The sequence below is a fragment of the Papio anubis genome, chromosome 17 (genome assembly GCF_008728515.1).
Source record: "Papio anubis isolate 15944 chromosome 17, Panubis1.0, whole genome shotgun sequence".
NCBI classification, from domain to species: Eukaryota; Metazoa; Chordata; class Mammalia; order Primates; family Cercopithecidae; genus Papio; species Papio anubis.
Window position 1 is genome coordinate 47377380 of NC_044992.1, and position 14299 is coordinate 47391678.

A 14299-nucleotide genomic window follows, 5' to 3' on the forward strand; every position below is an offset into this window, starting at 1 on the left:
GTTCAAACGATTCTTCTGCCTCAGCCTCCCAAGTAGCTGAGATTACAGGCATGCACCACCATGCCAGGCTGATTTTTGTATTTTTAGTATAGACGGGGTTTCGCCATGTTGGCCAGGCTGGTCTGGAACTCCTGACCTCATAATCCACCCACCTCGGTCTCCAAAAGTGCTGGGATTACAGGTGTGAGCCACCACGCCCGGCCCATCCTGCGCATTTTTTGAGCTTCCTCTCTGTGCCAGGCACTCTGCAGCAGTGAGCAGTGTGGTTCCTGCCTTCATGAACCCTGCCTTCAGTAAGTTTTTACAGTCTCTTTAGTAAAAAAAAAAATTTTTTTTTTTTTTAGGCGGAGTCTCGCTCTGTCACCCAGGCTGGAGTGCAGTGGTGCGATCTCAGCTTACTGCAACCTCCGCCTCCCAGGTTCAAGCAAATCTCCTACCTCAACCTCCTGAGTAGCTGGGACTGCAGGCGCATGCCACCACGCCTGGCTAATTTTTGTATTTTTAGTAGAGACGGGGTTTCAGCATGTTGGCCAGGATGGTCTTGGTCTCCTGACCTCTTGATCCACCGCCTTGGCCTCCCAAAGTGCTGGGATTGTAGGCGTGAGCCACCATGCCTGGCCTTCTGATTTTAACCTTTACCAGTTGGTAGTTACTATGTTTTAACTTGCATCTTTTTTTTTATTTTTATTTTTTGAGATGGAGCTTTGCTCTTGTTGCCTAGGCTGGAGTACAATGTTGGGATCTCGGCTCACTGCAGCCTATGCCTCCTGGGTTCAAGCAATTCTCCTGGCTCAGCCTTCCAAGTAACTGGGATTACAGGCCTGTGCCACCATGCCAGGCTAATTTTTGTATTTTTAATAAAGACGAGGTTTCTCCATGTTGGTCAGGCTGGTCCTGAACTCCCAACCTCAGGTGATCCACCTGCCTCGGCCTCCCAAAGTGTTGGAATTACAGGCATGAGCCACCGCGCCCGGCCGCATGCATGACTTTTTTTTTTTTTTAAATCTTGAAGCGATGTCTCACTCTGTCACCAGGCTGGAGTTCAGTGGCATTATCTCGGCTTACTTCAGTCTCTGCCTCCCAGGTTCAAGTGATTCTCCTGCCTCAGCCACCTGAGTAGCTGGGATTATAGGCACGTGCCACCGCACCCGGCTAAGTTTTTTATATTTTTAGTAGAGATGGGGTTTCACCATGTTGGCCAGGATGGTCTCGATCTCTCAACCTCACAATCCGCCTGCCTCGGCCTCCCAAAGTACTGGGATTACAGGCATGAGCCACTGCGCCCAGCCGCATGCATCATTTTTTATACTGCAGTGTATGAAGTTCAGGTCAGAGGCATGAGGACGAGATACACATATTTGAAGTTTGGGGAGTTATGGTGGCAATCAAGCCCTGGGACGGGGTGGGTGTGCCCAGGAGCATTTGAATAGAGGCTGAGGATAGAACTCTGGGAAATGAGGTTTAAGAGGTAAGTGGAAGATGAAGAACCTGAAAAGAACCATGTTGTTGAAAGGTTACAAAAATTAGCCAAATGTGGTGGCATGTACCTGTAGTTCCAGCTACTTGGGAGGCTGAAGTGAGAGGATCACTTGGGCCTGGGAAATTGAGGCTGCAGTGAGCAGTGATCGTGCCACTGCACTCCAGCCTGGATGACAGAATAAGACCCTGTCTCAAGAAAAAAAAAAAGCAAAAACAAAAAAAGCAATCAGAGAATAGAAAACGCCTGGGGCTTCGAGACAATCAGAGCATTCAAATCTTGGCTGTTTGTTTATTAATGATGTGACATTACCTTTATTTCCTCATCTTTGGAATGAGAATAATATAGTTTACTTTATAACTTTATTTAGAGGTTAAATTGAAGTAATAGGGAGACAGTAGGGTATGTTAGTTGAGATAGGATATGAGTTTTTAGTGTCACTGTTGGAGTTTGGACCCTTGTTTTATCGTTTATTAGTTGCATGACCTTAGATAGCTATTCAGCGTCTGGCCGACCCTTTCTAAATGGCGACAATGATAATAATACCTTTCTCATGGGAAGGTTTCGAGATTTAAATCAGCTAAGGCAAATATTGTGCTTACCACAGTGCCTAAGTCATAGTAGGGACTAAATTTTGCCTTGATGGTGATGATACACATTAACATACATACATAGTGTCTCACATGCAGACTAGCACAAAGATAACTAAGTATTACTGCAGGCCTCCCATCAGAAGCTTCTGAATAAGAAGGAAATGGAGCTCCTTCACAGAAGATAGAACAGGAGGGAAAAAACTGAAAAGGATGATGCACATTGATATTGCTCTTTGGCATATATATCTAATGACGTTAGACAGATATTTCAAGGAATCCGTTTGCTTTAAGTCATTTATCCCAAGCTTGTGATAAAGGGAACTTTTTTTTTTTCTTGCAGACGCATTCTCGCCCTGTTGCCCAGGCTGGAGTGCAGTGGTGTGATCTCGGCTCACTGCAACCTCCAACTCCCGAGTTCAAGTGATTCTCCTGTCTCAGCCTCCCGAGTAGCTGGGATTACAGCATGTGCCACCATGCCTGGCTAATTTTTTGTATTTTTAGTAGAGACAGGGTTTCACCATGTTGGCCAGGATGGTCTCGAACTCCTGACCTCAAGTGATCCACCTGCCTTGGCCTCCCAAAGTGTTGGGATTACAGGTGTGAGCCACTGCACCTGGCCGATAAAGGGAACTATTTAGGGTGAACTTACATTTCTCTTATCCTCCAGGCAAACACAGAGCAGCCCAAGCTGAGTAGAGATGAGCAGCGGGGTCGAGGCGCCCTCTTACAGGACATTTGCAAAGGGACCAAGCTGAAGAAGGTGACCAACATTAATGATCGGAGTGCTCCCATCCTCGAGAGTGAGTCTGAGCTTCATTTCCTAGTGAACCGGCAGGATCCCAGGAGTGACTTGAAGACTTGGCTGTGTTGTTATTTTTATTGGGGCTTGAGTGGGAGAGTTTTGTCCTGGGATGTGCTTTGGCTCTCTTCTCATTCTTCTGAACCTTACAAGTTTCTTCTTGACTCTTGGAGAGCATCTCAGGTTTAAGGTTACCATCTCACTGGGCGTGGTGGCTCATGCCTGTAAGCCAAACACTTTGGGAGGTCAAGGTGGAAAGATTGCATGAGCCTAGAAGTTCGAGGCTGCAGTGAGCTGTGATCATGTCACTGCGCCACTGCACTCCAGCCTGGGCAACAGAGCAAGACTCTGTCTCTCAAAAAGGAAAAGAAAAAAAAAAAAGAAGGCTGCCGCCTCTTATTGTAACTAATACTCATCAGGGCACATCCTTGACTGTCCTTTGAGGATACTGCCACATTCCTAGAAACCTCTTGACTGAAACCAAGGTTGATTTTATGATTGCTACAAGTGTCCGTTCCTGTAGGCCTCTGGAGAGTGCTCACATGTTGGTCCCTGATCCCTTGACCTTCTATCAATCATCTGAGATGTGGAGAGGAGAGTCCAGATAACTATGTTGAACTTTTTTTTTTTTTTAGCCTGAGTTTCGCTCTTGTTGCCCAGGCTGGAGTGCAGTGGCGTGGCCTCAGCTCACTGCAACGTCTGCCTCCTGGGTTCAGATGATTCTCGTGCCTCAGCCTCCCAAGTAGCTGGGATTACAGGTGCGTGCCACCACGCCTGTCTAATTTTTTGTATTTTTAGTAGAGACGGGGGGTCTCACCGTGTTGACCAGGCTGGTCTTGAACTCCTGACCTCAGGTGGTCCACCTGCTCGGCCTCCCAAAGTGCTGGGATTGCAGGCATGAGCCACTGCGCCTGGCCCCCCAAACATTTATTTAACCCCCTTATCCCTTTGCCCTAAATAAAGGAAGATCAGCCACTTGTTCTTTTTTTTTTCCTTTTGAGACGGAGTCTCACTCTGTCACCCAGGCTGGAGTGCAGTGGCACAATCTCAGCTCACTGCAAGCTCCACCTCCCGGGTTCACACCATTCTCCTGCCTCAGCCTCCCAAGTAGCTGGGACTACAGGCACCCGCCACCACGCCCGACTAATTTTTTGTATTTCTAGTAGAGACGGGGTTTCACCGTAGTCTCTATCTCCTGACCTCGTGATCCGCCCACCGCGGCCTCCCACAGTGCTGGGATTACAGGTGTGAGCCACTGCGCCCAGCCTCACTTGTTCTTTCTCTTTCATCACAACAAAGAGTTTCATCCCTACACAAAGCTGTGGAGCAGAGACGCCTAGCTTTCCCTTCTTTTCTTTTCTCTCTCTCTTTTTTTTTTTCTGAAACAGGGTCTTGCTCTGTCTGTTGCTCAGGCTGGAGTGCAGTGGTACGATCATGGTTCACTGCCACCTCGACCTCCCAGGCTCAATCAATCCTCCCATCTCAGCCTCCCAAGTATATAGGCATGCATCACCATGCCTGGGTAATTTTTGAAATTTTTTGTAGAGACAGGGTCCTACTATGTTGCCCAGGCTGCTCTCGAACTCCTGAACTTAAGTGATCCTCCCATCTTGGCCTCCCAAAATGCTGGGATTAATGACATGAGCCACTGTACCAGGCCTGCTTTTTTAAATGGAAGGGCAAAAACAAGACTGGTTTGTTTGCAAGCGATAGCCCAGACAGAGGAGGGATTTCCCCTCATGATTGACTTGGTCATCAGCTGAGAGCATGTGAAATGAAAACCCTACTGGTATGCTTTCCAGAGCCCAAAGGAAGCAGTGGTGGCTATGGCTCTGGAGGAGCTGCCCTGCAGCCCAAGGGAGGTCTGTTCCAAGGAGGAGTGCCGAAGCTTCGACCTGTGGGGGCCAAGGACGGTTCAGGTATCTGATGAGTACTTTCCCAGAATATTTCCCTGGTGTGTTAATTTCTGATGTCCCAAGTGGGCCATCTCAGGTTGAGGAGTGTGGTAAAGGTCGGGGGCAGAAAGACTTGGGAGCAGGGGAGGAGTTATACAGTAGAATACAGCAAAAGCTGAGGGATTAAATGAAAGCAGATGCAATTTAGATAAAGAAAATGTGGTATATATACACTAGAATACTATTTAGCCTTAGAAAAGAAGGAAACTTCTGTCATTTCTGATAATACGGATGAACTTGGAGGACATTATACTAAGTGAAATAAGCCAGGTACAAAAACACAAATACTGCATGATCTCATTTATATGTGGGATCTGAAACAGCTGAACTCATTCATAGAAGTAGAGAGTGAAACGTTGGTTACTAGAGGCTGGGGGCAGTAGGTGTTGGGATGGAGAAAGGGGAGATGTTGGTCAAAGGGTACAAAGTTTCAGTTAGACAGGAGGGATAAGTTTTAGTGATCTATTGCAGCAGTCCCCAGTCTTTTAGGCACCAGGAACTGGTTTCATGGAAGACAATTTTTCCATGGATGGTGGTCGGGGATGGTTTCAGGATGAAACTGTTCCACCTTAGATCATCAGGCGTTAGTTAGATTCTCATAAGGGGCATGCAACCTAGATCCCTCACATGGGCGGTTCACAGTGGAGTTCGCCCTCCTATGAGAATCTAATGCTGCTGCTCTTCTGACAGGAGGCAGAGCTCAGGAGGTAATGCTTACTCTCTCACCTTCTGTGTGCCCCGTTCCTAACAGGTCACTGACCTGTACAGGTGCGTGGCCCCAGGGGTGTAATCAGACGACCCCTGATTATACTTGATGTATATTTGAAAATTGCTAAAAGAGTTTTATTTTATTTATTCTTTTCTTTTTTTTCCTCCTGAGATGGAGTCTTGCTCTGGCCCAGCCTGGAGTGCAGTGGCGCCATCTTGGCTTACTGCAACCTCCCCCTCCTGGGTTCAAGCCATTCTCCTGCCTCAGCCTCCCAAGTAGGTGGGATTACAGGCACAGGCCACCACACCTGGCTAATTTTTGTAGTTTTAGTAGAGATGGGGTTTCGCCATGTTGGCCAGGCTGGTCTCAAACTTCTGACCTCAAGTGATCCATCCGCCTTGGCCTCCCAAAGTGCTGGGATTACAGGCATGAGCCACTGCGCCTGTTGTAGAGTAGATTTTAAGTGTTTTCACCATAAAAAGAAAAATAGGTGATGGATATGTTAGTTTGATTTAATCATTCCACAATGTATACATATAAAAAGGCATTGTATCCCATAAATACATAAAATCATTACTTGTCAAAAATAAAGTAAAATTTAAAAATAAATAACAATGTATCCTGAGCCTGAAACCATATTAAAACCTAGAACTAGGCCAGATGTGGTGGCTCACGCCTGTAATCCCAGCACTTTGGGAGGCCGAGGTGGGTGGATCACCTGAGATTAGGATTTTGAGACCAGCCTGGCCAACATGGGGAAACCCCATCTCTACTAAAAATACAAAAATTAGCCAGGTGTGGTGGTGCGCGCCTGTAATCCCAGCTACTCAGGGGTCTGAGGCAGGAGAATCACTTGAACCCATGAGGCAGAGGTTGCGGTGAGCTGAGATCGTGCCATTGCACTCCAGCCTGGGCAACAACAGCAAGACTTTGTCACACACACAAAAAAGCAAAAACCCAGAACTATGCAAGTCCTTTCCCTACTACCATGCAGGTTGCACTAAGGAGCTGAGTCAAGTAGAGATACTGACCAGTATCTGTCTAGCTCTGTTGACCCCGTGTTTGTGTATTTGTAGAGAACCTAGCTGGTAAGCCGGCCCTGCAAGTCCCCAGTTCTCGAGCTGCTGCCCCAAGGCCTCCAGTATCTGCAGCCAGCGGGCGTCCTCAGGATGATACAGACAGCAGCCGGGCCTCACTCCCAGAACTGCCCCGGATGCAGAGACCCTCTTTACCGGACCTCTCTCGGCCTAATACCACCAGCAGTACGGGCATGAAGCACAGCTCCTCTGCCCCTCCTCCGCCACCCCCAGGGCGGCGTGCCAACGCACCCCCCACACCTCTGCCTATGCACAGCAACAAAGCCCCCGCCTACAACAGAGAGAAACCCTTGCCGCCGACGCCTGGACAGAGGCTTCACCCTGGTCGAGAGGGACCTCCTGCTCCACCCCCAGTCAAACCACCTCCTTCCCCTGTGAATATCAGAACGGGACCAAGTGGCCAGTCTCTGGCTCCTCCTCCTCCGCCTTACCGCCAGCCTCCTGGGGTCCCCAATGGACCCTCTAGCCCCACTAATGAGTCAGCCCCTGAGCTGCCACAGAGACACAATTCTTTGCATAGGAAGACACCAGGGCCTGTCAGAGGCCTAGCACCTCCTCCGCCCACCTCAGCCTCCTCCTCTTTACTGAGTAATAGGCCACCTCCCCCAGCCCGAGACCCTCCCAGTCGGGGAGCAGGTAAGTGCTTGGAAGCACCTTTTTCCCTATCGTGCTGTGAATTGATTTTATCTTTTCCCCAGAGCACTGCTTGAAGACAGTAATTCATTTATTCATTCAGTGGGTTTATTGAGTACCTTTTTATGCGTCAGATCTGTTGGTAGGGAAATAGCAATAAATAGAAAAGACAAAAAGTTCCTGTTTTGGACAGTCAAACTAGTAAAATATATAAATACATAGTATGTAGTATGCTTTAGAGAATTACAAAGCACAGGAGAGGAGTAAGATGTACTGGGGCGGAGATCGGATGATGATAACTTAAATTGGAGCAGTAGGGAGAGAGTCAAGACAGTCCTTACTGATAAGGTGAAAATTTGACAAAGACCTGAAGAAAGTGACGAGTAAGCTTAGTAGTTATCTAGGAGAACAGCTGTTGCAGGCAGTGGGAACAACAAATGTAGAGAACATAAGGTAGAAGTATTCTTGAAACATTTTGGGGACAGCAAGAGAGCCTTTGTGGCAAGACTAGAAAGACTGAGGGAGGGAAGAGTGGTAGGACTTAGAGGTTGGAAAGCTGGAGCTGCAGGGGAGAACACTGCAGGACTTTGCAAAGACCTTGAATTTAACTTTGTGAGATGGGAAGCCACTGGAGAGTTTTAAACAGAGAAGTAGTATGATTTGACTCACCTTTTAAAAAGATCACTAGCTCCTATGTTGATAACAGACTGCAGTAGGACAAAGGTGACAAAAAGAGACCAGTTACTGGGCTGTTGCAGTAAATGGCCAGATGGTTAGGACTACTGCGAATTTGTGGGAAGATAGGTGTTTGGTTTGAGACAAGTTTGAGATGCCTATTAGGTACTCAAGAAGAGATAATGAATTGGTACTTGGCTATCAGACTCCAAAGTTGAGGGGAGAGGTCTCGACTAGAGAGACACATTTGAATGGTATTGAAAACCACATGCTAGATGAAGTCACCTAAGGAGTGAGTATAGATAAGAAGAGTCCTAGGAGGCTGAGGCAGGAGAATTGCTTGAACTCAGGAGGCAGAGGTTGCAGTGAGCCAAGATCACGCCACTGCACTCCAGCCTGGGTGACAGAGTGACGCTCTGTTTCAAAAAAAAAAAAAAAAAGATGAGGGCTAAGCCCTCGCCCTCCTACATTAGAGGCAAGAGAGATAAAGAATACCCAGTGGAGGAAACAGAAAAGCTTCTAGTGAGGATGGAAGGAGAAAAACCAAGAATGTGATGGAGAAACTCCAAAGTAGAGTAAGTGGTCAGCTGTGCCCAGTGCTGCAGATGGGTCGGGTAAGTTAAAGGCCAAGAACTGGCATTGGTCTTAGTATCATGGGACCCTTTGGAGTAGTTTCAGTGGAGTGTTGGAGGGCGAAAGTGAAAGCTTAATTGGAGTGGGTTCAAGAATGCAGGAATAGGAGGAGAGAAATTGGAGATAGCAATATAGAAATATCTTAAAGAGTTTGCTGTAAAGTCCAGGAGAGAGGGGTGAAGAGAAGTGAAGTGAATGTTGGAGGAAGATGTGGGGTTGAGAGTTGGTTTTTTCCCATCCCAAGATAGGAGACCTATTTGTATGCTGATGGAATGAGTAGCATGAAACTTAGGAGAGAGGGAAAAAATTGAATCAGAGGAGAGGGAACAGATTGCCTGAATAATGACCTTAGGAGGCCAGAGGAGAGAGAATGTGATCCACAGATAAAAGGTTGGCCTTAGATAGAAATGTGGTTCTTCCGTAGTAACAAGAGGGGAGGCAGAGCATATAGGCTTAGAAGCAAGTGGGTAGGTGGGTGTAGTGGTAGAAGCAAGTGGAAAGTTTATTCTAATTTGCTTCTGTTTTCTCAGTGAAATGGAAAGCAAGAGCATCAGCTGTGATTGAGGCGAGGGAAGGAGAAGGCGAGTTGAGGAGAGAGAAGTGGCATGAAATGGTCATCTGGAGCATGGGAGTATGGGTGGATTAGGGAAATGTGCTCAGATAGGCAACCACGCGAAGGGCCCACTTGAGATTATGGGCCATACATTTCATGTGAGATTAATTAGTCTCATGTGTGTTCAACTGTGATTTGCAGGTACAAAATAAGAGTAGAGCTCTGTTTAACCAGTGTTAGCATGTTTTAGGCATGTGCAACTCTAAGGGAGAGTGAGGCAGGAAGGAAAGGGTATATGTGAGGGAGTGATTGCAATAATGAAGCCTAAGCTGGGTAAGGAGGAAATTCAGGAACCCTGGAAAAAGAAGAGGTTGTGTAATCTCCTTATAATTAGCATAATTGAAATTTTAGAGTGAGGGGAGACCATGACAGCTCTCTGGGGCCTTATTGGACCTGGGAATTTTGGCTCCCATATCCTTGTATCATTAGACTTTGAGATATACCCTCCCCAAACAGCTTCTTATCCTTTATTTATTTATTTGTTTGTTTGTGTTTTGAGACAGAGTCTTGCTCTGTCATCCAGGCTGGAGTGCAGTGGTACGATCTCTGCTCACTGCAACCTCCGCCTCCTAGGTTCAAGTGATTGTTATGTTTCAGCCTCCCAAGTAGCTGGAATTACAGGCAAGTGCCACCACACCTGGCTAATTTTTGTATTTTTAGTAGAGACGGGTTTTCACCATGTTGGCCAGGCTGGTCTCAAACTCCTGACCTCAAGTGAGCCACTGCGCCCAGCCCTTAGCTTTTATTTTAAAGTCAGTTTCTGTAGGTATAGAACATTGATTAAGGAGTTATGTCATGGAGTCTGGGCATGATGGCTCATGCCTGTAATCCCAGCACTTGGGATTGGGGAGGTTGAGGCCGGTAGTTCACTTAAGCCCAGGAGTTCGAGACCAGCCTGGGCAACATAGCAAAACCCTGTCTCTACAAAAAATAATTTTAAAAAATTAGCCTGGCATGGTGGTGCATGCCTGTAGTCCCAGCTACTCGAGAGGCTGAGGTGGGAAGACCACTTGAGCCTGGGAGGTGGAGGTTGCAGTGGGCCGTGATAGTGCCACTGCACTTCAGCCTGGGCAACACAGCAAGACCTTGCCTCAAAGGAAAAAAAAAAAAAATGGTAAAGGTTATATCATTAAGTAACAAGGCATTAAAAGCCTATTAACCTGTGTGCAGCTGCTTTATTTGGTACACACAGATTTGTACTCTGGCAGCTGGCCATCTAACATAGGGCAGCCAAACAGTGGCCTGCTGCATTCCTGATCCCATATCTCCCTAGCTTTAGCCATAAGGAGGTAGTCCTAAGGTGGACCTTGATTCTGTAAAGTTCAGGTTTGACTTTTTTTTTTTAACTTAGGGATTTTACAAAAGACTCTTATTAGGGATTTTACAAAAGACTCTTTGTCTGAGCAAAGCTCATTTCTTTCTTTTTTTTTTTTTTTTTGTTATTTTTGAGACTGAGTCTGGCTCTGTCACCCAGGCTGGAGTGCGGTGGCCGGATCTCAGCTCACTGCAAGCTCCGCCTCCCGGGTTCACGCCATTCTCCTGCCTCAGCCTCCCGAGTAGCTGGGACCACAGGCGCCCGCCACTTCGCCCGGCTAGTTTTTTGTATTTTTTAGTAGAGACGGGGTTTCACCGTGTTAGCCAGGATGGTCTCGATCTCCTGACCTCGTGATCCGCCCGTCTCGGCCTCCCAAAGTGCTGGGATTACAGGCTTGAGCCACCGCGCCCGGCCAAAGCTCATTTCTTTCTGACCTCATCCAGGAATAGAAGAAGAGAAAAATGCAATTTCCGTGGGTTGAGCTGAGTACTGTTAAATGTCTGCAGGCTTTCTTGCTTCCCACTTTTCCATTCCTTCTCTGTGATAGCTAAGGCTACAGGGGTGTTGCCACCATGTCTGGCTCATTAATTTTTTTTTTTTTTTTAAGATGAGGTCTGTGTTGCCCAGGCTGGACTCAAACTCTTGGGCTCAAGCCATCTTCCCACCTTGGCCTCCCGAAGCCCTGAGATTACAGATGTGAGCAATTGTACCTGGCTAGAGCAGCAATTCTTAAGAGTGATAAACTGGAAAAAAATTGAGGTATTTTAGTCAGAGATCATTTGAGTATTGCCTCGATTTGTTGTGTGACATTGGACAGATTGCTGATTCTCTCTTTTCTCATCTGTAAAATGTACATTTGAAAAGTACAGTGGGGGTAAGGCACAGAGGCTCACACCTGTAATCCTAGTGCTTTGGGAGGCTGAGGCAGGAGGATCGCTTGAGACTGGGAGTTCAAGACCAGCCTGGGCAACATGGTGAAACCCCATTTCTACAAAAGATAAAGTAGGCCGGGTGCAGTGGCTCACGCCTATAATCTTAGCATTTTGGGAGGCTGAGACAGGCAGATCACCTGAGGTCGGGAGTTCAAGACCAGCCTGGCCAACATGGTGAAACCTCGTCTGTCTACTAAAATACAAAAATTAGCCGGGCATGATGGCGGGTGCCTGTAATCCCAGCTACTCGAGAGGCTGAGATAGGAGAATCGCTTGAACCTGGGAGATTGTGGTTGCAGTGAACTGAGATCGCACCACTACACTCCAGCATGGGTGGCTGAGCGAGACTCTGTCTCAAAAAATAATAATAGGCCGGGCGCGGTGGCTCAAACCTGTAATCCCAGCACTTTGGGAGGCCGAGGCGGGTGGATCACGAGGTCAGGAGATCGAGACCATCCTGGCTAACATGGTGAAACCCCGTCTCTACTAAAAATACAAAAAACTAGCCGGGCGTGGTGGCGGGCGCCTGTAGTCCCAGCTACTCGGAGGCTGAGGCAGGAGAATGGCGTAAAACCTGGGAGGCGGAGCTTGCAGTGAGCTGAGATCCGGCCACTGCACTCCAGCCTGGGTGACACAGCGAGACTCCGTCTAAAAAAAAAAAAAAAAAAATAATAATAATAATAATAATAAATAAATTTTAAAAACCTAGCCAGGCGTGGCAGTGTGTGCCTGTGGTCCCAGCTACTTGGGAGGCTAGGATGGGAGGATCACTTGAACCCAGGAGGCAGAGGCTGCAGAGAGCTGAGATCACACCACTGCACTCCAGCCTAGACAGCAGAGCAAGACCCTGTCTCAAAAAAAAATCCTAAAAACACAAAAACTAGTATTATTGGTTTATAGAGTTTGTTTCAAGAATTTTTTCTTTGCAGAGTAAAACACTGTCCATTTTTAAGGGAATTAAAAAAAAATTGAAACCATCATACTTTTCTCAAAATTAGGGTTAATCTTGGATTACAAAAGGCTGTCTCCCATCCCAGGACTTCTTTTGCAAATTGTTTTTTTAGGGACTGGAGTTCTGGCTCTGTCACTTGAAACAGTCTTAAAACTGGATCTGGGGCCAGGCGCGGTGGCTCAAGCCTGTAATCCCAGCACTTTGGGAGGCTGAGACGGGCGGATCACGAGGTCAGGAGATCGAGACCATCCTGGCGAACACGGTGAAACCCCGTCTCTACTAAAAATACAAAAAATTAGCCGGGCATGGCAACGGGTGCCTGTAGTCCCAGCTACTCGGGAGGCTGAGGTAGGAGAATGGCGTGAACCCAGGAGGCGGAGCTTGCAGTGAGCCAAGATCGCGCCACTGCACTCCAGCCTGGGGGACAGAGTGAGACTCCATCTCAAAAACAAACAAACAAACAAAAAAACAACTGGATCTGACAAAGAACCCAGAAGCTTATTGGAGACAGCAGAACCTGGCTGGGATGAGGGAGGGAGCTGGAGGAGCCAAACAGATCACTCTTATCCTGCTCTATTTTGCCATTCCAGGTCATCTCATCAGTGTCACCTGCCTGGTGTCTAGCTGGTGCCAGTGTCCTCGTGAACCTGGCTAACCCTGTCTACCTTGCTGCCCTGGCCCGGGAGTAGATACAAATTCCCAGGGCCTTGAGGAATCTGGGTTTTCAGGAATATTTTTCAGGGCTTAAAGAAGCTTCTCTTAAAGAGCTTTGGTTTGAGTAGGTTTGGAATGAAAACAAGGCTCAGGGCCGGGCGCGGTGGCTCAAGCCTGTAATCCCAGCACTTTGGGAGGCCGAGACGGGCGGATCACGAGGTCAGGAGATCGAGACCATGCTGGCTAACACGGTGAAACCCCGCCCCTACTTCAAAAGCAGTGGCCTGAAGCCATGAGGTGGCGGGCGCCCTGTGGTCCCAGCTACTTTGGGAGGCTGAGGCGAGACCCAAGGGTCCCAGGAGGCGGAGCTTGCAGTATTGAGATCCCGCCACTGCACCCAGCCTGGCGAGCAGGAGCTGACCCTGGCCTCCCAAAAAGAAAACAAGGCTCAGGCGCTGGTGGTCACTTCTGCCAGGATCTAGTGACTTTGGGATGGCAGGATCATGAGTCAGGAGATTCTGTGACCATCCTGGATAACGGTGAAACCCCGGCTCTCTACTAAAATACAAAAAAATTTAGCCAGGCTGCAGGAGCAAAATCTGTAGTCCCAGCTACTCGGGAGGCTGAGGTGAGGAATGGTACATGAACTGGAGGCGGAGCTTGCAGTGAGCCAAGATCATGCCACCACACTCCAGGCTGGCAATAGAGCGAGACCTCATTCCCCAAAAAAAAAAAAAAAAAAGGCCCAAAGATCTGCTGGGAGGTATGATTCTCTCACTTACGTATCTAGTGTCCCCTGTTTCTACTTGAACAAAGCTTGGAAACAGTGAGGAAGAGTTGACATTCTGAGTGTGTCTTATGGGAAGCAAAAACATTTATTGGGCTTATTGTGCCAGCTTGTGTGTGTGTGTGTGTGTTCGTTCCATTACCGTGTTACATGCTTAGCTATAGTCACTACAGAAATTCTGACAGTAAGCAGGAGGAATAATAAGACACTCTTTTCTTCAAGACAGTCTTGCTCTGTCACCAGGCTGGAGTGCAGTGGTGCGATGTTGGCTTCTTGCAACCTCCACCTCCCAGGTTCAAGCTCCTCCCACCTCAGGCTCCAGAATATCTGGGATTGCAGGCATGCGCCACCACGCTTGGCTAATTTTTGTACCTTTTTTTAAAATTAGAGGTGGGGTTTCATCATGTTGCCCGGGCTGATCTCGAACTCCTGGCATCAAGCGTTCTGCCTGCCTCAGCCTCCCAGAGTGCTGGGA

The 14299-nt window shown here is 47.8% G+C and overlaps 1 protein-coding gene across 4 annotated transcripts in view; it reads left to right on the top strand.

The window, feature by feature from the left end:
• The window catches only part of WIPF2 (WAS/WASL interacting protein family member 2), a 71482-nt gene that overhangs the window by 43144 nt on the left and 14039 nt on the right, over positions 1-14299 (top strand). For 3 of the 4 annotated variants that reach the window (XM_031657594.1, XM_003912965.5, XM_009190551.4), the window contains exons 3-5: positions 2738-2870; positions 4672-4788; positions 6610-7266. In XM_031657594.1, the coding sequence (XP_031513454.1) occupies positions 2738-2870; positions 4672-4788; positions 6610-7266 (907 nt within the window). The remainder of the gene's footprint in view (positions 1-2737; positions 2871-4671; positions 4789-6609; positions 7267-14299) is intronic. The other variant, XM_031657595.1, reaches the window with a different exon arrangement.